Raw genomic sequence first — 24,683 nt, forward strand, 5'->3', positions numbered from 1 at the left:
TATTAAAATATTTATTTACTCTGTAATTATGATGACTCATCATAATGCTCAGTCATTCTACCACCTTGATTTGCTTTCATTTGAATCTCAAGCACCGTCTATGTTCCACACACATATCGATAGTCGATCATAATTCGTGACTGAAGGAGATATTCGAAAATGTATTTGTTTCTGTATGTTTCTCCATTTTATTTGTATTTGAGAATGTTTGACTCAATTTGCAGTGAGTTTTACCATTTTTTTTTTTTCAGAGATATTTTATTCACTGTGCATATTACTAACCCCTCCTTTCCAATTTTTTTTTTTTTTGTATAAAATAAACACTACTGCTGTTATTCTTCTGAGCACAAGACTGAGTTCTATAATGGCACCCTTGCTCCAATGTGGGATGAGATTATAAAATGAGAACGCATGTTCTTCGCTTTAGATGCAGCTAAACACCAACAAGCTGTAATTAATCTGATTCCCCTCAAAATGGTGAATGCTGATGCCCTTCTCAAGTGTTGACTCAGGATGTCAAAATGCCGTTGATATACCAGTGAATGTTAAGCGTGGTCATTATGCTATGTGTGCTCAGCACTATGATGTGGCCAGCGCAAGAGAGGACATAGAACACAAGAAAGGTGACAAGGACAAGCGCTGACTTCCAACTGGCGTTTATTACACAAATGCATGAATATATAACCTTGCGCTCTTGATCACAACCAGATATAAATGTACGAGTCAACATGAGCACCACAAATCGACAAGAGCGCGCCAAGGCCTAAGGCGGCCCCCCGCGTACAAACCACGAGTAAGCAAATACTTTATCAGTCAGCGCTATGGACGATTTACCGAAGCAGTTGCCTCCTGTGATGTGTCCCCTCTTGTGCTGGTTACATCATCATGGAATACCAACTAGCCTGCTCTCACTCCTTGCTCAGCACTGTCAGATTATCATATGTAGAACCATTTTTATTGCTTCCTATGCATTGTACAGATTGCACTCATGTGGAGAGATCGCTGGTTGCAGGCAACTACCGAGGCAGCATGATCCCCCCCAAAACTCGTCAGCGGTAGTGGGAAAAAAAAGGGGGGGCTGGGGCAGTTATTTGCATGGGGCAACGTGTTGCCAAAGGCACCAGTGCAAACACGGAAGTGCAACCCAGGAATAGGTAAAGCTATCTTGTCATGTTTGGTAGGCACACATTAGTCTTGTTTGCTGCAAAAGCAATTGATTGAAGTGTAAATGCATTCCAGCAAATGGTTCCTGCCTGCAGTGTGACTGAATTTGAGACAATAGTATCCTAAGCTTTTGGTGCAAAATTTATCAACAGTGAATCTTGTGTTCTCCACTATGACTTAACTTTTGGGTACCTGACATCGCAAATACCTTATGCTGCAGTTTATAGAGCATCTAAATAAAAGAAAAACAATGCTCTCCTGATGCGAAAAACAGATGGCGATGAGATGGGCTAATATTTGGCTAAACTGAAGCCTGGAAGACGTGAACTGGGTACAAGCTTTGGTCAACCCTTGAAATGGCTTTTTGCTTGCACCACCCAGCATCAATGTTAAAACTGCTTTTCTGTCGTGTAGCTGAAATAATGTGACTTGACTATGGCTGTGACTTGGTTACGATTAGGGGAAAAGGGGGGCTGCTTGGGCTGGTCACTGAAGCATTACTTCAGGCTAGGAAAACATTCTTAGTGTACAGAAAAACGTAGAAGGAAGGTGACAGGACAGAGTGCATTCCTGTCCTGTCTCCTTCCTTCAAACTTTTTTGCACACTAGGAAAGGTTTTTCTTGTCTGAAGTATGACAAGGCCTTGACGGTTAAAGGTGCTGCTGTTTATCACTGCACTGTGCAGCCTTAGTTGTTGCAACTCTTTGATAGTTATCTTGGGATGACCGTATCCTGGGATTTCTTCCTTTACAGCACAGACAGCATCATGTACCGCCTTTGCCGTGTCGTGCCACCCATGCGTGGGGCCCTAGGCCAGAGCCTGCGCCGCCATTACGCCAAGGACATCCGTTTCGGCCCCGATGTGCGCGCCCTCATGCTCCAGGGTGTGGACGTGCTCGCTGACGCAGTCGCTGTCACCATGGGACCCAAGGTAGGAGAAGGAGGGGAGACGAAATGGCTAAAGATGTAATATATCCCATCAGGCAAACTCGGTGGAGTGGCCATTTTAAGTAAGAATACAGGATGACAGCATGGCATGGAAAGGGTTAAAGAACCTCAGTACAATTTAATCCTGTTTCTTCACTATGGCATCTCTTGCAGCCTGTATTGCTTTCGTATGTTTGAGCTTGCTAATCAATCAAATCGATAATGCAGGGACGCAACGTGATCTTGGAGCAGTCGTGGGGTAGCCCCAAGATCACGAAGGATGGTGTGACGGTGGCCAAGGGTATTGAGCTCAAGGACCGCTTCCAGAATGTTGGGGCCAAGCTGGTGCAGGACGTGGCCAACAACACCAACGAGGAGGCTGGCGATGGCACCACCACGGCCACGGTGCTGGCGAGGGCAATTGCGCGAGAGGGCTTCGAGCGCATCTCCAAGGGGGCCAACCCCATTGAGATCCGCAAGGGCGTCATGCTGGCTGTTGAGCGGGTGGTCGAGGAGCTCAAGAAGCTCTCCAAGCCGGTGACCACGCCCGAGGAGATCGCTCAGGTTGCCACCATTTCGGCCAATGGGGACCGTTCCATTGGCGACCTCATCTCGGATGCCATGAAGCGTGTCGGTCGGGACGGTGTAATAACTGTCAAGGTAGGCTTATATCAGATCTTGGCCTAGTGAGGTGTTTACTGAAGGACACATGCCCTGCAGACGGCGACAAAAACAATTACATGAGTAACTCAATTACATAGACGACACACCAATGTTGTCATTGTTGTCCCTGCCTGTGGTTCGTCTCTTTAGCCATGAACATGTCCGTTGAGTACCTTGGTTCTCCACAAGTAGATTGATACCTATAAAGAAAGGGGTCAGGCAAGGAGACACAATCTCTCCAATGCTATTTACTGCATGCTTGGAAGGAGTATTCAAGCTATTAAACTGAGAATGTTTAGGAGTGAGGATCAACGGCGAATATCTTGGCAACCTTCTGTTTGCATATGCCGTATTCGACGCAGTCGCTTCAGGACAATTCGTCCCCAGTGTTCAGCAACACTGGGGACTAATTGCAAATGTTTGAGGATCCTCACAGAGAAAGTGTAAGAGCGGGCTTGCAGATTAATATGCAGAAGACAAAGATAATGATAAATAGCCTAGCAAGGAAACAAGAGTTCAGGGTCAATTACTCTCAGGAGACCCTGATCGAGAGAAGGAAACTTGCAGAAGAATAAAAATGGATTGGTGAGCTTACTGCAGGCATTGTCAAATACTGAATGGGAGCTTACCACTACAGTCGCCTGCAGATTTTCCAGACCTTGTGGAGAGCGAAAAATAGTAAAAAAGTCGAACAGTCTGAAAAACTCGTTCAGCCAAAAAAATAAGACCTATTAGACTTAGAGCGGCTTAAGGGGAGACACGGGTCTGGGAGGCCAAAAAAATTCTAAAAAATCGATTTTTTGAAGTATTTTTTTTCATAATTAATAAGGCCTAAAGAAACTGTTCCTAAAATAATGTAGCAATGTAATGCGCATTAGTCGAGTTATTCGGCCTCAAAGTCAGTTTCATGGCCATTTTCGCTCGCGAAACCACCTCAAAAACGGTCATATTCAACGCCGCAACGCCCGAGAACCACGCCAAGTAGCGCGGCCATTTTGGTCTCATTTGAAAGACGCATTCTTCTATTGTCTGTTCCTAGCGGAAGAGCGCTTTCCGTCTGGCAACGGCACAGCTATCGCGCATAAAAAAAAAACTCATACTCGCACATTATTGGTGCGTTTCTATCACGTGGGGCAGTTCCTGATTCCCTATTGGATGCCAATGGATTCGTCTGCTAGACAGCGGCGCGCAGTCCGCCATCTTGCCAAGAGGCCTAAGCGACGGCTGTGCGATCGGTGCGATGGCAGGCGGTCATCGGAAGTTCCGGACGGTTCATGCGTTCGGGAAGAAGCGAAAACGGCGTCCGAGGGCACGCAGCATATCACCAGTGAGACCTTCTGTCGCCGAGAACACGGAAGAAGCGGGCTGTGCCGGCGCTATCACGAACGCGACACCCGCGATCGCGGACGCGATAGCGGCGACCCAAGATCACACGCGAGCTGTGCGCGTCGACACTCCCTTGGTTTCTGCCGCTGAAAAAGTGGCCATCGAGTGTCGTGCGACTGATATACGGCAAGACCTTTCGTCGACGTCAGCCACACGACGCAAGCGGTCTTTTATTCGAGACTCTGAAGGAGCCGCGACGACTGGAACGCCGTTCACCGTCGTAAGCTTAGCGTTGGTGAATGAACTGCTTCAGTGCATGAATTGCCGTGTGTGTGGCGGGCCTGGCAGCATCTCCAAAGAAGACCGAGAATATGGCATCGCCGCGAAACTTGTGCTGACCTGTGATGAGTGCGGAGAACTGAAGACTGTATGGAGCTCGCCAAGAGCAGGGGGGGACGCGGCGCGCGGCCCTTTCGAAGTCAACGTGCTCGCGGTTCGCGCGGCAATGAGCACAGGGAACGGACAAACTGCGCTAAACGATATATTTTCCACTCTGAATATTTCGCGGAGAGGCATGCATACGAAGACCTACCAAGATTATGTTAAATTGAAGATGAACCCTGCCTCGCAGAAGGCTGCCGCGTTCGTTATTGACGACTGCGCGAGCACGGTGAAAACACTGTATGCCGATCTGGACTACGGAAATCCTGGAAACATCGCTGTTTCCTTTGATGGGACTTGGTTCACCAGGGGCCACTCATCTCATATTTGTGTAGGGACAGTGATCGAGCTATTTACGGGATACGTGCTTGACTTCGTCGTCCTATCGAACTTCTGTTTGGGGTGCCAGCTAGGGTCGAAGGAGGACGATCCAAGGTATGCCGAGTGGCTAGCTGACCACAGATGCCAAAAGAACACCTCCAGTAAGCCAGGCCAAATGGAGGTGGAAGCGGCACAAATTTTATTTGGCCGCTCATTAGAAAGGCATGGGCTCCGCTACACAACCATGTTACAGTAAAAGCTCGTTAATTCGAACCTCAAGGGGAAGCCGCTTCAGTTCGAATTAACGAAAGTTCGAACTAACGAAAGTGAAGGAGGGCAACAGTACACTGCGATTCGGAAGCAGTAGGGCATGTCAGAAATTTGGCGTGTCAGAAAGTGGCACACGCCATCTTCAAGTTGAAGCTCTGGGTCCGACTGTGCCACACCACCGATGTCCACCGAAACGAACGTTAGCCGAGGCTTAACACCATCACAATGAATCGCGACGGCCGATACCTCCTAAGCTGACAACAGAGGTGCACAACCGATGAAGACTGCCGAGACAGACGCTGAACATGTGAAGGTGGCGAAGGCCCTGATTCGTTGGCTCTTGATTGCAAGCGCAGCTGCGACGTACTTGATTCGCTGTGTTTTGGAGCTTGCCGTGCCATCTCCGCACATTAGCAGCTGTACAAGATTTACAAAGACTCCGAGATTCGCAACGGGCAAGAAGTCTCGGAGGTTACGTAGAACGGAGAAGCGGCAGCCGCCGCTGCCTTCTGGCTGACCCCGCGTCGGTTAGATTTTTTTCCGATTTTGCCTTCTCTCGCCGTTCTCTCCGTTTCGGAGGCAATACTGCCTTGTGTGTAGGCAGTAGGCGCGTTTCTCTGGCCGTGTGCCAGGCGAGCGTAGTTCGAATTATCCGTGAGGAAACCTTCTCGCGTTCGAATTAACGGACTTTTTTATACATAGACTTCTGTGGAGCTTGGCCGGACCAAATCGTACAGTTCGAATTATCCATAAATTCGAATTATTGAAGTTCGAATTAACGAGCTTTCACTGTATGTGATGGAGACAGCCGGGCCTTCAATAGCCTGCAAGAGGCACAGGTATATGGCTTTGTGCCAATAGAAAAAGAGGACTGTGTCAACCATGTGCATAAGCGCATGGGCACAGCTCTTCGAAACCTCCTGCAGAAACAAAGAGCTGACGGAAAGCCAAGCCTTGGCGGTAAAGGAAAACTCACAGGCGAGCTGGTCACGAAGCTCACTACATATTATGGTTGGGCTTTGAAAACTCAAGGAAACATCGAAGCCATGCATAATGCTGTTTGGGCAACTCTTTATCACGTAGCATCTACTGATGCAAGCCCAAATCACTCGCATTGCCCAAGTGGTGAAGAATCTTGGTGCAAGTACAACAGGGCTGTTGCCAAGAAAGAGACTCCTCCAAAGCACCGCTACAACCTGCCGGAGCATGTTGTTGATGCCTTGCGGCCTGTGTATACGCGACTCTCCGACAAGAAATTGCTGAAGCGTTGTCAGCGAGGCAAAACCCGAACGAGAGCCTGCACTCTGTCATTTGGTCGCTCGTGTCAAAGAGCAAACATGCCTCCCTTTTCACTGTGGAAGCTGCTGTGGCCGAAGCAGTCGCAAGGTTTAATGCAGGCAAAGGGAGAGCAGATGCAGCGATACTAAATGAACTGCACCTGCAGCAGAATGCCGTAGCCTCTGAAAGATGTTCAGAAAAGGACAGTCGCCGACTAGTGGCATCCGATAAGAAGCATGCACATGCTGAAAACTTCAGGCGTGCAATGAAAAGAAAGCGCACCAAGGAAAATGATCATGACTACGTTCCTGGTGGCTTCTAGCATCGTCACCACACTGATTAATACCTTCTCCTATTGAATAAAAATGCTCACCATGTTCCTAAACTTCTTTTCTCGTTTTCTCAAAACAACATTTTTTATCACATCCTAGGCTATTGCCCACAGTATCTTTTGATGTAGCAGTTGGATTTTGATAATTCTTGCAGCATTTGAAAGCTTATACATTCATTAGTGCAATAAAACCAAGAAATTTTGATACTTTTATTTAGAACAATGATTTAATCAACTGTAAAATTACGCAATAGTTTCAGATTTCTGATGAGTATACTTGATAAGGCCATAACTTTTGAACCAATGAAGCTAAAAATAAAATTATGGTTTCCCTGCACTCCCTGGTCTCTATAGAGCGCTGTCATACCAAATTAATAGCAATCTTTTATGGGAAAGCTGTCAAAAGACTGGGCAGAATGTAAGTTTATGAAACAGTCAATATTTTGAAATGTGGGAGTGATAGCCCAAATCTAATTGCATATTTGTTTTCAGCTGTGAAAAATACATATTCTATAAAAATTTCAGCTGGAAATACTGAAAATTAAAAAAAAATATTTTCAAACCAGTGTCTCCCCTTAAAAATCTGATAATCGCCTGCCTCATACTACGCTTGAAGGTGATCAGATTTGCTTAGATCTGTGGAAGAGCAACGTCGTTTCGTATAGTCTGACAAGAGCATCACCGCTTTGGCGATCTGCGATCTCCGTTGCCAGAGATCACCATGGAGATCGAAGGAACGAGTCAAGTTTCTTCACACCACTTGGCTCTCGCAAAGGCCCATGCAGTGGTGCCCATCATAAATATGAAACTGCACACAAAGATGCGACATAGTCTCCGAGGCATACCTGCTTTGTGGACACACCACATCCAAATAGTAACCAAAATTTTAAAATAAATAAATGAATAAAAATGGATCCTTCATTACGTGATTATGACGATAGTGCTGACAGAAAAAAAGAAACAAGCAACTGTGCCGTCCCCTAGAGCATTTTGTCATCCAAGGAATTGGGCAAAGCCTCTGTGATTGGAAGATGTTGCACGCTCGTTATTAAAAACGTGTCCCAATCTTGGAGGCTACAAAGCGACTGGAAGCCAAGCCAGCGGAAAATCCAACATGGTGGCTCCCAATATAGGGTAGCGTGGCTTGGAATGAGTGATTTAGTCCAGAAAATTGAACTTGGAGGTCTAAATTCATCCGAAAAATCTCGTGAATATGCATTAGCTCTATGGGAACTCTAATGGCGCATTTATGAGGTCTGGAATATCCAGCCAGTCCAAATTTTTGTGGAGTCCGAAAAATCTGTCGGTGACTATTACTTAAAGGAAAGGTGTGCAATCAATGCATTCTACCGGTGCTAACATGCGGGGCAGAAACTTGGATGTTGACAAAGAAGCTCGAGAACAAGTTAATGACCGTGCAGAGAGCAATGGAAAGAAAAATGTGAGGCTTAACGCCTAGAGGAAGAGAGCGGTGTGGATCAGAGAGCAAATGGGGATAGCCAATAGTCCAATTGACATTAACAGAAAAAAAAAATGCATGCATGCATACATAGAGCTGGGCAGGCCATGTGATGTGTAGGATGGATAATCAGCGGACCATTTTAGTTGCAGAATAGGCACCAAGAGAAGGGAAGCACAGTCAAGTACGACAGAAAGCTAGGTGGGGTGATGAAATTAGGAATTCAGAAATGCAAGTTGGAATCGGTTGGCGCAGGACAGGGGTAATTGTAGACTGTAGGGAGAGGCCTTGGTCCTGCAGTGGGCAAAAATATGGGCTGCTTATGATGATGATGTCCTTTAGCAGGCTTGCATGAAGGAGACATGGTTTTCTATACTGGTGGAACAAAGAATCCTGTTTCGTTTCAACTGGGGGCTTCCCTTTGCGAAGGCAGTAATTGTTAGGGAAGCAACAGATGAGTCCCCTTGTCCAAACAGTAGCTCCAGTGACATTCCTTATTCGAGCACTCACTTCAACCCTCTAGGTTCTTGTGAATTTCTCTCTTGTATGTTTTTCTTCATGTTATTTCATTTTTTTTTCCCTGCAGTGCCCACAGAGGGAACTTTATTCTTCCTTCATTGTCGCATAAAGAGAACAGTTTGTTGCTGTGCGTGCGCTACAGTTGAGATCAGTTTGAACTGTTCTATGTTATTTCTATCGGGTTGAACTGTTCTATGAAGTGTTCTATATACAGTCGAAACCCGCAATAACGAAATCGCCGGGGAAAGCACAACATTTCGCTTTGGCGAGAATTTTGTTAGCGCGTGAATGAGGCAGAAGACGGAAGGAAATTGCCTTGCAAAAAAAATTTATTGCCAAAAGTCAGTCAGCTTACTTTGCCGAGCCTTGCCTTGCAGCAATTTTACTGCTCTCGACTCACACTGCAAGAAGTGGTCCATTGCCACGTCGTCATGCTCACCGAAAAATGATCGAATTACATCAAAGGCATTCAACACATCCCGCGGATTCGCAGTCCTCTCTTGATTTGCTGTCTGGTAGTTGTCGGCGTCGTCGGCACCTTGGCAAACGCTACTTATGATGACCTCATCAGTCCTCTCTTCATGGACGACAACACCTTCATCCACACGAACGAACTCATCGATGCTGAGGCCATCCGGAACACCATCTGTCACGGCAGAAAGTTCATCCCATGCGTGGGCCAGCGATGGTGGCACTGTGCCGTCAGCACTGTCAATTAGTGCACCTTCAGGCGAATCTTCTTGCGATGCCACTGGATCAGCGCATGATGCTTGCCAAGTGGCAATGAAGCCGGCATGATTAAAACAATTAGCTATCACGGCTGGCGACGTCGCAACCCATGCGGCGGCCATCATCTCAAGTGCCATGAACATGTCCACTACGGTGGTACACTTCAACTGGAGGTTCAGCAGCAGACGCTGAATCAGCCTCTCCTTGTAGGCGCACTTGACGCTACGAATGACTCCTTGATCAAGCTGCTGCAGCACGGAAGTGCAGTTTGGTGGAAAAAAAAAACAAGCGCACGTTTCCCAGTTCCACGTCATCCACATGATGGGCACTGCAATTGTCAAAAAAAAGGCAGACCGATCTGCCTGCCTTCCGCATGTCCGTATCGAAGGCCTCGAGCCAGCTGCCAAATATGGCCCGGGTCATCCATGCCTTCAGGTTCGCGGTGTACTGTACGGCCAGCCGACGATTTCCCTTGAAGCAGCGGGGCTTCTTACTTCTGCCGATTACAAGCAGTGGCCGTTTATCTGTGCCGTACATGTTGGTGCACAACAAAATTGTTACACGCCGCTTGCTGTGTTTCCCCCTGCGGCATTTCTGGCCTTTTAAGTCCAGGGTCTTCGATGGCAGCATCTCGTAGAATAAGGCCGCCTCATCTGCGTTGTAAATTTCCGAGGGCTTGTACTGGTCCAATACTTCTTTGTTGGTCAGCAGCCACGACGATGTTGTCAAAGGGTCGACGGCTGCTGCCTCCCCGGAAATGACTTTGGCCACTATGTCGTGGCGGGCTTTGAAACGGCTCAACCAGCCGGGGCTAGCCTTAATATTAGCGTGCCCGAGAATGCATGCAAAGTCCAGCGCTTTCTGCTGAAGAACTCTGCCAGACAGCGGCACTTTGTTGGCACGCTGTTCACAAAACCACGCAAACACCGCCTTGTCAATGTCTGGAAAAGCCGCAGCGCTCACCGTTTTGTTTTTCGCACTCACACCATTTCCGAGCGTGCCGAGAATGGAGGCCTTGTTTTTCAGAATCGTCGATATCGAACTGCACGCAATTCCAAATTCTTCGGCGATATCCATTTTCTTCCTGCCCTTTTCATCTTGGGCAATAATTGCAGCCTTATCCTGCAGTGTCATAAATTTTCTCTTTTTGGCTGGTCCGATTGGTTTGAATGGTCCGATTGGCACAGACACACAATTGACGCACTCTAGCACCAACGACACTGAGCACACGACCATGTGCGGCGGTACACAAAGCCCACTGATACTAAAGCGTCATCCAGGTTATCGGAGCCTTCACGTGTATAGTAGGTGTCGATTTGGCTGCCACGCACGCAGGCGTTTCGCTCCGCATTTAGCACAAGCTTTAATGGCACAGGATTATATAAAATGTGCTCACTGCGAGATCGCCTACGGTTCTTGTCTTTTTTTATTTGTATCATTTAAATGCTAATTGCATTTTTGGCCCGGACATTGCGCAGTCACCTGTTGCGACGGGCGAACGACCACCATCATCATCATCATCGCTGTCGTCTGTCACGAGAGGTGGTGCGAGGCTTTTTTTATTGTAAACAATGATGGCGGCGGCCACACAAGTGTGCTGTGGCGGTAGTTAATGCAATTTAAGCGCACAACGAATTCATTTGAGCAGTTTCCGGACACAAGCTAGGCTTACGTGAGTAGATTATTTGCGGACTGTCGTTTCAGAAAATTGCGTTGATGAGGGATTGCTATAGAAAAAAGTTCCGTTGTCGCGAGATAGGAAATGCATTGACTCCTATGGCTGTTCGCCGGGGATCCGAAAATATTTCGTTGCGGCGAGAATTTCGTTCCCTCGGGATTTCGTTACCGCGGGTTTCGACTGTAAATTTTATTGCGCACATGGCTGTGTAGTTCTGTGGGCCGCTAAGCCGTATCCCTATTTCGATGTTTAGTGTTGTGCGCCCTATTGGCCTTATATTTGGGAAAGGACAATAATGGAAAAATTTAGACTCCCCCTTCAACATCTTTATATCGCAGTTCGAGTGTAACTACACATTAGAAAAAAGCCAGGAGATTCTGCATTGACTCAAGGGCCACATCACATCATGACATTCTTCAGAGGGTCATCATTATCAGCCCATTTTACGTCCACTGTAGGATGGAGGCCTCTCCCTGCGATCTCCAATTACCCCTGTCCTGCGCCAACCTGTTCTAACTAGCGCCTTCGAATTTCTTCATTTCATCACCCCACCTAGTCTTCTGTCGTCCTCGACTGCACTTCCCATCTCTTGGCACCCATTCTTTAACTCTCATAATGCATCGGTTATCCAACCCACGCATTACACGATTTGCCCAGTTCCGTTTCTTTCTCTCAGTCAATTAGAATATCGGCTATCCCCATTTGCTCTCTGATCCACACTGTTCCCTTCCTGTCTCTTAACATTACGCCTAACATTCTTCGTTCCATTGCTTTCTGCACAGCCGTTAACTTGTTTTCGAGCTTTTTTTTTAATAGTGGTAAGCTTTCAGTCAGGATCGGGCAATGTCTGCCGTATGCACTCCAACCGATTTTTATTCTTCTGTAAATTTACTTCGCATGATTAGGGTTCCCCTGTGAGTAATTGACCTAGGTAAACATACTCCTTCAGGCTAGAGGCTGACTTGCACTCTTAAACTCTTGTTCCCTTGCCAGGCTATTCAGCATTATCTTAGTCTTATGCATATTAATCTTCAACCCCACTTTTACACATTCTCTGTCGAGGTCCTCAGTCATTTGTTGCAATTCGTCCCGTGTTGCTGAACAGGACTATGTCATCTGCATACCGAAGGTTGCTGACATATTTGCTGTTGATCCTCACTCCTAAGCCTTCCCAGTCAATTGCTTGAATACTAATTCCAAGCATGCAGTGACTAGCATAGGAGAGGAGATTGTCTCCTTGTGTGTCCTATATAGGTATCTTACTACTTGTGTATAATTAAGGTTGCTGTGGAATCTCTGTAGATATTTTTCAAGATATTTACGTAAGCAGTCTGTACTCCTTGATTATGTAATGCCTCTATGACTGCTGGTATATCTACCAAATCAAATGCCTTTTCATAATGTATAAAAGCCGTATAGAGAGGCCGAGTGTACTCTGCAGATTTCTCAATTACCTGATTGATTGTAGAGTGTCTCTTGCTGAAGCCAGCCTGTTCGCTTGGTTGGCTGAAGTCCTGTGTTCCTCTTAATATATTGGAAATTATCTTGGTGAGTGTTTTATACAATACTCAAAGTACGGTAATGGGCCTATAATTTTTCAATTCTTTAATGTCTCCCTTTTTGTGGATTAGTACTATGTTGGCATACAGAGTCCATTATGGAAGTAATGCACATGATTTTATTATGACGTGACTATCTATGGTAGTGCAGTAAAACCAATCGGGAAATGTGGCGAGGGTTCTGCCCTGCCAATGCAGCCGTTTGCCAGTTTACTCTGAGCTTTGTGAGCGGATAACACGGTGCGATGGAGAATTCGCTTGAACAGCGATATGCTATCAAGTTTGGCATGAATCTTGGAAAGAATGCAACCGATACACTCCAGATGCTTCAAGAGGCCTTCAAGGATGACTGCATATCAAGGTCACTGTCCGGGAGTTGGCACAAGGCATTCAAGGAGGGCTGGGAGGAGGTCGCCAACAAACCTCGTTCTGGACGCCCAGCAACGACCAGAACCAACGAAAACGTGGATTGTGCGTGCGAAGTTTTGCGTTTCGACCGTCTATTGAGCATCCAGCAAATTGCTGACACCTTACACACGTTCACATTTGCGGTACATAGGATAGTGACCGAGGATCTGAAAATGTGCAAGGTCTGCACGAAGCTTGTGCCGAAAGTGTTGGCGGAAGTTCACAAAGAACATTGAGTTTTGCACTGTGAGGTATGGTTGGATTTGATTCAAGATGAGCCGGACTTTCTTAACTATCGTAACCGGAGACAAATCCTGGATGTTTGAGTACGACCTAGAGTCGAAAAGGCAGAGCATCAAGTGGCACACACAATCATCCCCTCACCCCAGGAAAGTGCGAATGAGCAAGTCTCGCATGAAAACGATGCTCATTGTCTTCTGTCACGCCTGAGGAATAGTCCATTGTGAGTTTGTACCGCAAGAAGAAACTGTCAACTCAGCCTTTTACCTGGAGGTGCTCAAGCGATTGAAATGCCGGGTCACGCACGTGAAGGCTGACATCAAAGACACGGTCAAGCTTAGCCATGTCAATGCCCCCAGCCACACGTCATTCATCGTTACCAACTTGCTGGCCTGGAGAAACACCCGGTGGTCCCCGTCCCCCTTACAGTCCTGACCTTTTTTTTTTTGTTTGTTTGTTTCCTCGATTGATCAGAGTGCTGAAAGGAAAGCATTGGGAGATCGTGGAAAACATACAAAAGCACGTTACAAAGTTCCTGAGAGACATTCTTATCGAGGTCTTTCAGGGTGCCTTCCAGACATCGCAGACATGTCTCCGCAAGTGTATTAATGCAGGGGAAGAGCTTTTTGAAGAATTTTGACCATTTGTACAGGTCCGGTCAATAAATCTATTTTTCCCAGAAAATGTGCATTACTTTTATAATGGACTCTGTACTTTCAGTTCTCTGAAACTCTTGAAGTGGTGAAACATTTCGTGTAAAGGGCCACAAAAAGCTTTAAAGAGAGGGGGTAGACTGTCTGATGAAACTAAGCCTGACAGGTGAGCAGTGAATGACTATCTGGAATGTCGATGACTATACCTAAGCTGTCGTAACAAAACTGTATTATTTGAAATGCTGCTTCGAAGTTTTTTTGTAGTCTTGACTCCAGCACATTCATTTCAGATTGGAATATTTAAAGTGCAAAGGTGTCAGAGTTCATTTTAAACGAAGTGTATTGGGGGCAATTTGCATGAGACTGCTTGGTGCAACATTTCCAACGTGCCTTTGTCTTTGTAATTGAACGTGGAACTCAACAGTCCAACACTTGGTGTGCAAAATGATGCAGGACGGCAAGACACTGAATGACGAGCTGGAGGTGATTGAGGGGATGAAGTTTGACCGTGGCTACATCTCTCCCTACTTCATCAACACGAGCAAGGGAGCCAAGGTCGAGTTCCAGGATGCGCTGCTGCTGCTGAGCGAGAAGAAGATCTCAAGCGTTCAGGCCATCATTCCTGCCCTGGAACTGGCCAATTCTCAGCGCCGGCCCTTGGTCATTGTGGCCGAGGATGTGGACGGCGAGGCACTCAGCACCCTTGTGCTCAACAGGTGAGTTGCTCAGGCTTTGGTGGAGTTGCTTTGGTAGAGTGCCTTTGCTGTCAGACTTACAGCTGTGTTGCAGCTGGGATCTGCTGCAACAGCATTTAAGTGGTACGTGGGTCTTTAGGGGGGACATGGGTTTTAGAGACCAAAAAACCTCGAAAAAAATCTATATTTTGAAAACAGTATTTTCGGAATTTCCAACTATTATTCTACCATTTTGCAAAATTTTGCACATTCTAAATCAATGTTTTAGCCGTAACAAATTTTTGGCACCAGTGTGGGCTAAATAGGAGCCAAAGTTTCCGTAAAAAAAAAAGCTTATTCCACTGTGCTTGACGGCCCCCGCAATCGTTTGGTTGCGCCAACCCATCTATCATTTGAAAGAGCAGTCTCTCATCTTCATTTTCCCACCACCACCGGTTCCTTCCGCGCATTGGCAGTGAAGAAATTCCGCCTCAGAAAGAAGACCCAATGCATGCTGTAATTGGTCGTCAACAAAGGCACGTGACCCTCAGCGGGCCACGCCAATGGCTAGACTGGCATCGTCTGCATCATTCCGCAACCGTTCTGCACACGCCATGCGTGCCAACGAGGTTTCCCACGCTGACAGCAATGCCGACCTCGGCTCCGAAGTTCGCTACAAAGTACAAATATAGGGGAAAAAAGAGGAGGAAGTCGGCATACAACATCGAGAAACGACACTCCGCTTCCCGATGACATTGATAAGGTACATTTATAGTCCTACGTTATCGCCGCATGGGCGAGCGTTGCTCGACGCGGGGCACATCAGAGTCCGTTGGTTGCGTCCGGTTATGCTGGCTGCACCAGTGTGTCGAACTATCGGTCTAACAACAGGCACTGTTGTTCTTGCCGTGACATAACATGCGCGCGCTCACTCTACGTCGAACTATATTTAGCTTGCAGTCGAGCGGCATCGGAGATCCCAGTGGCGTGTTAGGCCTAGTCCCCCGAAGGGCTCCTGACAATGGCCGCGTTTCATCGACGTTTTGGCACAACGCTACTATCTTGTAGCCGGAATTTTTTTCGGCGTATTGACAGTGAAGCTCAAGGAAAACCTTAAGCATTAGCGCCAACTCCTGCTACTGACCGAAAATCTGAACTACTACATTGCGTTGACGACACTGCTGCTGGGACAAACGAGATGCTGGCTACATCTGCTGAGCATGCACCTGCTGAAAACTTGCAGCGGCTGCTCAGAAGGCATCACTGTAGTGACACTAGCCTAACAGACTACATTCCTGGAGGCTACTACAGTGAAACCTCGTTAAACCGTAGTTGGCTGGAGCTCGGAAAAAAGTACACATAGTCGAACCTCGATATATTGAACAGCGCGGTGATCGCAAAATAGTTCGACATAGCCAGAATTCGATATATAAAATCACGTAGAAAACGCGTCAAAAACTAGCACTAATCAATCAATGAACCAATCGTGGCGCAATAGATACTCACATGAAGTTTCAAACAAAGTATTTATTTAGTTCACTAAAAGTACTGAAGCAGCGTAGCCTGCTTCATATTGGCAACTGCGTGTTTGACCACGGCGTCCTCAACATAGTCCAAACGGTCCACAAGAGACAGTCCAGTCCCTTCTATTGCGCCGCAGTAGCGGCGTACAACGGCCAAAGCAGCTACGGCCTCAGTTGCAGTAGGGAGTGGGGCAACATCAGCGCTTGCTGGATCAGCCTCGGCAGCGTCTTCGTTTGGCCGCTGAGAAGTCACTTCTGCAGCGATCTGCATGTCTGTTAACTCCGCCACTGTTCTGGTGCTGTCGTCACCGCAACGAAGTCCTCAATGCACATGCTGTGTGGCTCAGCACCAACAAAGCGCTCGAACTGGCTCCAGGTTTCTCCAAGCTGGCATTCTTCCTCTGTGCCATCCAACGTCAAATCTTCGGTTGCTTCCTCGGAAGCTTCTTAAATGCGGGTCACGAAACCCGCATGCCGAAAGCAGTGAACTTCTCGGCGCCGAGAATGAACACAAAGGTCTTGGCCTTCTGCTGTAGCATTGGTCCCGATATAGGAATATTCCGGCCCCTTAGGTCGATAAGCCATTTGTACAGCGCCTTCTCGATGTCTTCAAAGGCAGCTTTGCGCACCCGCCGCGCGCCTGAGTGCTGGTTCTGTTCCGCCTTGGCCTTTACGTCACTCTTATTTTTCAGCAGAGTGCTCAAAGTACTACTCCAAGGCATGTTGAAAGCTTCGGCGACGCTCGCTTTCTTTTCTCCATTTTCAACGCGCTGTATCACTTCCAATTTCGCAGCAAATGTCAGGGTCGTATGCTTCTTCACGTTTGCAGCCATCACACCAACCACGACAGGCCTACGCCACACACACGACTGGAGTAGCACAAACGGCAGCACCGAGACGCACGTGTTGATGTTGTCAAACTAGCCAACCTGGCCAAGCCACGGCCACGCCAAGCCGCCGCGTGCGTATGCCGCTACGTTCAAATGGCGCCCTCGGCGCAACAGATGTGAGCAGCTGTCGTATGCAGCAGTCTGAAACGCCCATCGCGCTGCCGCTATCTTCGAGAGTGTTGCGGGAAAGCTCACCTCCTGTCAACACAGCCCACTTGGTCTGGAGCGGCGGAGTTCGATATATCCATATAAAACATTTAAAATGCATGCGATTTTCCACGTGATATAGAAAGTGTTCGATATACGCAATAATTCTGTGTATCCGTGTTCGATATATCGAGGTTTGACTGTACTAAGCGGTAGTACTGTTTAAGTGGCACTGCGGTATCCAACGCAATGTTTGCATAGACTGTCGCAAGGGCGTTCACAAAGAAGTGGGTCCTCGTAGAGAAACTGGCTCGCGACCTTGTTGAGTATGAAGATGTCATCGTCGCTGCAAGACTGCCACGGCCTCAAGTTAAAAATGGATTTCTTACTGCCAGCCTGCAAATCAAGCTCATCTGCATGTGTTTGAGTGAGAATTGAGACATAGTCCTTCTCTGGCCGTTAAGTCTATAGCCGCCCATCTGCCACTGTTTATTAATTAGTACATCACTTGGCGTGTACCTGATCCAAGTTTCCCGCCAACTTTGTTTTAACAAGGCTTTACTGTATATCTGTGTTGTTCAGATTACTTTTGACAGTGGCCACGTATAAAACTATAGTCGAATGCTTCTTCACCTGCAGGCTGAAAGTGGGCCTCCAGGTTGCAGCAGTGAAGGCTCCAGGTTTTGGGGACAACCGCAAGGCAACGCTACAGGACATGGCGGTGGCAACGGGTGGCATCGTGTTTGGCGACGAGGCCAACCTGATCAAGCTGGAGGACGTGCAGGCGTCTGACCTCGGCCAGGTCGGGGAGGTGATCATCACCAAGGATGACACGCTCCTACTCAAGGGCAAGGGCAAGAAAGAGGATGTTGACCGCCGGGTGGGACAGATTCGTGACGAGATCGAGCTCAGCAACTCTGAGTATGAGAAGGAGAAGCTGGGCGAGCGCCTCGCTCGGCTGGCTAGCGGCGTGGCAGTGCTGCGTGTTGGCGGCTCTAGCGAGGTACGTGGAGGGTTTGTGCAATCGTATCTGAGCTAGGAACTCAGTGGGCATTGGTGCAGAAGTGATATCTCTGGAAATTTGTTGCAAGTACAGTGCAGTCCACTTATATAATGATATCAATGAGAACAAAAAATCCAGTCGTGATAACTGATCACCGGTATATCTGGACTGCCGCTAAACAAAAAAAAAAAACTACTACAGTGAAACCTCGTTAAACCGTAGTCGGCCGGAGCTCGTAAAAAGTATGTACTAAACGGTAGTACTGTTTAAGCGAAATAGCATGAGATCGCCCACTTACCTGTCGAAAACGGAACTCGGAGAGAGTGCGATGAAAGGGGGAAAACATGCAGTATTTATTCACTTTGCGGGACGTAAGTGTTATTTTCGTTTGATGTCGCGGCGGCCTAGCACGACGACAGCGGCCTCAAACTTACTGAAGCTGCGTGCCAGCTTCTCAGCCAGCCCCTCTCCTCTCGGCAAACACTCGCACGGCAGATTCCTCATTGGCGTTACGTATTCTCCATGCACGCGCGCAGTAGTGCTGCAAAAGTCCCGGGGCGCCCTTTTCATTGCCGGGTGCCGGAGTTCGGAAAACTTTTCGTTTGGAATAGTTACGTTATGGTGCCCCTGTTCTCCTTGCGACGATCGCATTCATGAGGCTGACGTAACGCGCAGCTTCTGCCACTGTCGGGCCTGGATAGCCCATGCTGTCGCTTTCCGTGTCGTCCTCATCACTGTCGCTAGTTGACACTTCGGCAACAACAGCGGCAACGATGGTGAAAAGTCGAACCTCGTAGCCGACATCTCTTCGCGGTCGCAGCAGCGCTGCCGAGCAACTTCGCATTCCAAATGCCACACACTGTAGTCAACAGCAGATCCATGTCGCGGGCCAGCGCCGACTTCTTCGTGTCACGTTCGGTAGCACGGACGATGTCTACCTTTTCTTCTATGCTGAGCACCCGGCGTCTTTTTTACCTTAGCTTCGGCAGGACGCGAGTCCTCACTTGCACGACGCCACAACGCTCTCTGGCACGGCGTCCATGCGGTGTCGAAATGATGTTGGTGTTGATGCGGCTTCACGTGCAAACGCACAGGGTGCTTGGAGGCCATTGTACGGATCTCTGAGGCTTGTTGTTCTGCCGGGCCACCCGATGGAGACGACGCACTGCCGTGTTTGCGCGACAAAAAGTGGAAACGCTACGTTTTAACCGATGCGTACGCAATAAGCCGGTACGGTTTATGCGGATACAAAATACATTATGTTCAATGGCCGCTGAGTCGGGGAATTGACTTTACTACTTTTAAACCGAAACTACTGTTTAAGCGGGTACGGTTTAACGAGGTTTTACTGTACTGCACATACCTTCAAATCTATGAAATCAAGTATGACACTTGCACTAAAAATAGATGTACAATGTAGGCAGTGAAAAATTTAACGTTTATATCTCCTAACAGCGTGTCAAGCATTAGGCGCGCTGAAATAGCCGGAAGTCCGCACTTGCTTTTGCAGGAGTTTCGGTTCACAAATGCAGTGTGCATCGCATCCAGTTGCTGTGCGAACACTGGCAGCAATAACTTAGTTTGCATGAAATCAATGAGCGACTCAATCAGCGTTGGTGTCAAAGAGGGGCCACTGTCAATTTCGTCATCACTGCTGCTGCTGTTGTCGCCTTCGTCGCACAACACTGCCTTCTGTTGCGACAACGATCGCCCAGTCAGATGTCTCTTGGTAGAATGAGTCAGCACTATCTGCACTCGGAAACTCTTCCATCGAAGCACCACCTATTTTACCATCAGTGGCGTTGAGCTCCCAGAGCTCGGTAATGTTAGCGACGACCAGCGTGTTGGTTTCACTATCATGGGGGGTTTTGCCTTGGCGCACAAAGGCTGCCTTAATTAGTTGATTGGCATGGCCCCTGGATGCAGCCATCATGATCGCGGCACTCCGGTGCGAGCTTGTACTTTGAGTCCAGCAAAATTTGCAGCTTTGTCTCACCATATCACTGGGAGGGCCCACTAAGTGGGCTCTCCTGGTGAGATGGTAAGACAAAGGTGGTGAGAATGGTGAGAGATGGTGAGCAGCAGCAGGGGAGCCCACTAAGTGGGCTCTCCCACTGCTTTCACGGTGCATTTATGCGCTTGCTGAGAGAGTGCAGAATGGGCAGGTGCCGGTTTCTTTTTCGCTTTCCTTTTTCCTATCTCTCTTTACCCGTGAAGCGTAGTTTCGTCGCATAATGAAGCATAATCGCGGGCGATGTGGTGATGATGATTTATGGGCGTCCTCTTTGAAACGGAGTGGGTACAAATCATCTAGCCTGCTTGAGTTGCTCAGATATGCTATCAATGCTTTTCCTTCTAGCATTCGTGTATAAATCTTTGTACGTGGTAACACTGCCTATGCCTGGGATGGTTTTGGTCGGGTCAGTCTCTTCCCTGCTTTTCCGCCAGTACTATAAACGTCTGTTGCATGTATCCACTACTCACCGGTTAATACTTCCATCTAAATCCAAGCACTTCTTGAAGTAGTACATTACGTACTGCTATCGCTGGGTGTGCTGAGTGGTCTCCGAATTTTTACTGCAGCGTACACATGCCTCATCTACCGTAAAAACTGGACTATAGGTCGAACCGGAATATAGGTTGATCCCCCAACTAACGAATTCTAAAAATGAAAAAAAATCTCATTTAATGTCAAAAGTACCGAAAGACATGACACCCTTACCTTGAAACAAATGCGACTAAGCGGGTTGCACAATGGTGACAGGATTTATTTAAATGCTGCTCATATGTGCATCTGGCCAAGTTTTTAGCGGTATCGCGTGACCATCGACCCGCGTGCTTGTCAACACCTTATTAAGCCGACTCATAGTTATAACCGATACATTGTTATATATAATATTGTTATAAGTGGATTGCACTGTACAGCTGTATTTACAAAAACCTCAGTGACTAATCTGTCACTGACCAGTCGCTTCTAGTCTTTCTAACCTCAGTGGCTGGAAGGCATTTTCAGTAAAGCAATAAACAAGTAAATGTAGCATCCACCTCTGAACAATGCTGCCTTGTCTCTTGCAGAGTTCTTTCTTGCCATTTTTGTCAACTTGCCATGGCATGATTTGAACAGCCACCATGTTTCTACGAGGATAACTCATTTTGTTGGGCTTTGGCCACTAGGGCCTTTAGTGAACAATCGACAGCATTGCATTTATAATTTATTATTCTATGACAATCTAGTGCACATTAGAATTGAGTAACTGCTGTACCTTGGAAGCTATGGCATCGTAATAACGGCATGAAACTGGCTTTCACTTGTGGGGCTCTCCTCCGTACTCTTGGGACAAAGGAACGACAACACAGTAGTGCAAACAATCACAAGGGCATTTATTGCACCTTTCATAGATCAATGCCTGCTAGCCGAGTTGCTATCCCCAAAACATGCCGATGGGCGCGCGACAAAGCTAGGAAGTCCGACTCACCGCGACCAGATAGCGAGCGAATATGTTCGCCCCATGCTGGGTCCCAACGCCTGGTCGTGTGCGCGTACGATCACGCGAATGGTGGCGCGTTCGAAGGCAGGCCACGCGAGGCGGTCTCGCAGAAGCTTGGATCGGTGCCCGCGCGGGACGTCCGCGCCGCTTGACGATTTAGAACCCAAGAGCGAGCGCCTTGTCTTGCCCACACCCAAGTAACCCTGCAGCAGCGCAACACTCGCGCCATCTCTCGCACTGCGCTTGTACCACTCCAACCACCACGCGTGGCGAAGCCGCACTGCAGGAGCTATGTGGGAAAACAAAATATCGGGGGGGGGGGGGGGACGCGTGAGAGTCGCGCATCCCCACACACTTTCTAGACTAAGATCAACTCTTTTCTGCCAAATCGATTGATTGTTTTGTAAGAATGCTGCTGCACCAGTCTAATCTGATTCGGTGCTGTTCTTTAGGCTGTGGTGAGGGCGCATTTATTTCTTCACAGGCACATTGCACGAGTTTGTTTCTTGTCCCTGCCGACACAGGTGGAGGTGAATGAGAAGAAGGACCGCGTGAACGATGCACTGAACGCAACACGGGCTGCTGTGGAGGAAGGTATCGTGCCAGGTGGCGGCACTGCCCTGCTGCGCTGCCTGCCGGCACTGGAGAGCATCAAGACGGACAACGAGGACCAGCGTACAGGCGTGGGCATTGTGCGCAAGTCTCTCAAGCAGCCCTGCATGCAGATCGCCCAGAATGCTGGCGTCGATGCGGCTGTTGTTGTCCAGAAGGTGGTAGAAGGCAAGGACGACTTTGGATACGACGCCATGCGCAACGAGTACGTCCAGATGATCGAGGCCGGCATCATTGACCCGACCAAGGTGAGTGCCCTTTGCAGCCAGTTCTTTTTTTTTTTTTTTTTTTTTTTGAGAGCCTGCGATAGATAGGCTTGCACGAGTCCTTCGCTACAAGACTGTATGTGTACAGTCGAACGCCGTTCATACGTTTTCACCAGACCGGGGGAAAAAACGTAACAGCCGGAAAAACGCAACAGTGAGGAAAGCTCTGAAAATGTATGAGAAAAAGGGCAGCTTCAACGATAGACAATTTATTTCCACAGAGTGCGCTCTAGAATGATGGCTTGCCGTTTCTTTCGCTCGCTAGAAATCGCCACACGTTTCTCTATAGCCTGGAAGGCCGCATTGCTGTCAGCATCGCTGTGAGGTGCGACGTACCTGCGGAGGAGGTCCAGAGCCGCGACGGCTTCTCCAAAGCTAGGGTTTGGCAACTCCCCGGCATCATGCGGCTCGTGCTCCTCGTCGTCACCGCGCCACGGCAATGGCAACGGACGAAGATATCCGCGGGAAATTTTGCCCTCTTTGGCATAATCATGCTAACTTGCTAACGATTGTTTAGTATTGCTGCGGAACGCGCGCGTCCGAGCAGCCCGGTTGCGCGCGGCGCGGTGTGGGAGAAATGTAAACAAGAGAGGAGAGCTGGCCCGATAGGCGGAGCAACGCCACGAGCAACGCCAACTTCCGGTTTCACTTTTGCTTCACAAAGAGTGACGGGAGGGCCTCTCCCAAGTTTCCTTCCTCCGTGAATCGACCCGTCCGACAACCATGTGGTGACCGTAATCACAGTGATGATAGTGAGAGCATTTTTCACGAATGGCCACTTAGTGGCGGCCTCTCGAACTGGCGTGCGGCAAGCCCAGCCAAAACTCGTCAATAGCCAAAATGGCGGTTGGAGCGCGTTGCCTACTTCAGCCCAGGCGGTTTCGGGGAGCTAAGTTGCGACATATCATGCGGGAACGTTTTCACAGCTACTATGTAACAGCGGGGTTCCTTATATATTGGATCCTATGGAAGCTATGCCGGGACCGGATGAAAACGACGTAGCAGCCGGCAAAATGCAGCAGTGAGGAACGTAACAACGGGGTTCTACTGTATTTGTTTGTCCCAGTTGCACCAAGGAGCTGAAAAGCTCCTGTAGACGAAAGCACAACACGCGCAGGGCATTTATTGCTCCTTGTAAACAATCATGTAAGCATGTATGAATAGTGATTTGGGATGAATATTTTCTAATCGAATGCAATAGATCCTTGGCGACAAGAACTTTTAAGGGGGGGGCGTGCCACTTCAGAACCAAAAATTTGCCAATAAAACCCGATTTTCGTTGGCCTTATATCTACATTCCCGACTTCATTCTGCACCTATTTACAAATTTTCGCAGCCGTATACCATCAACTTCCATCGTAATCAGTTTAAAAAACGAAAACCGAGTGCCCGGCTCTTTAAATTGAGTACAGACAACCCAGGATTTCGTATCTTCATTACGTGAGAGCTATGTGCTCGATCAGCGCCATTTTAGTCTCATTTGAAAGGGCGCACTTTGAGCTTTTTCTTTTTTTGCGGTAAGCAACCCCAAGCATCTTCTTTGGATGAAAGACAAGGCCTTAGAGACAAAGAGCAGTGGCCACTGCTATTGGCTAGCGGACGCACGTGACCAAAATGGCGCTACCCGGTTGGCTAGAAGTAGCTGACGTGAGGTATGCATACTGCCCGGCACCATATTGAAAGGCTTGCGTGTACTACGCACTATGTCTCAGCAGAGAATTGTGTTGCCATGCCTGGAAACGTGAAAAAGTGTTGTACCCTGCATGCTTTCGGTCGGAAAAAATTGAAAGGTCACCGGAGGAAGCCTGAGCAGTTATCATATCCCTCGGTTGGTTCTGAGTAACGAAGCGTCGATGCGCCACGACCATGCGATATCTGTGAGACTGATCGTGTTGCCTCCGGCAGCGGTGACAGTGGTAATAGCACTGAAGCATTGACTGAAACTAACTCCGGTCGTCCAAGAATTGACACTGAAGTGTTGACGGACGCCGAAGTGAAGCAAAAATGTGCCCATGAAAAAGTGATGCTCGAGCGGTTTTCGTCGACGCCTACTGATCGCGTTCCTTACGGCAGCGATGACAGCGCGGCACTAAAGCGAACTCTGGTCGTCTAAG

General features: G+C 48.1%; 1 protein-coding gene across 1 annotated transcript in view; it reads left to right on the plus strand.

Annotated features, from left to right (window-relative positions):
* LOC135909365 (heat shock protein 60A-like) overlaps nt 1-24,683 on the plus strand; it is a 39,485-nt gene that overhangs the window by 7,686 nt on the left and 7,116 nt on the right. The window contains exons 2-6 of the mRNA XM_065441317.2: nt 1,918-2,095; nt 2,320-2,751; nt 14,420-14,682; nt 17,840-18,203; nt 22,216-22,551. Of these exons, the coding sequence (XP_065297389.1) occupies nt 1,931-2,095; nt 2,320-2,751; nt 14,420-14,682; nt 17,840-18,203; nt 22,216-22,551 (1,560 nt within the window). The 5' untranslated portion in view covers nt 1,918-1,930. The remainder of the gene's footprint in view (nt 1-1,917; nt 2,096-2,319; nt 2,752-14,419; nt 14,683-17,839; nt 18,204-22,215; nt 22,552-24,683) is intronic.

This window comes from Dermacentor albipictus, chromosome 1, assembly GCF_038994185.2.
Source record: "Dermacentor albipictus isolate Rhodes 1998 colony chromosome 1, USDA_Dalb.pri_finalv2, whole genome shotgun sequence".
NCBI classification, from domain to species: domain Eukaryota; kingdom Metazoa; phylum Arthropoda; class Arachnida; order Ixodida; family Ixodidae; genus Dermacentor; species Dermacentor albipictus.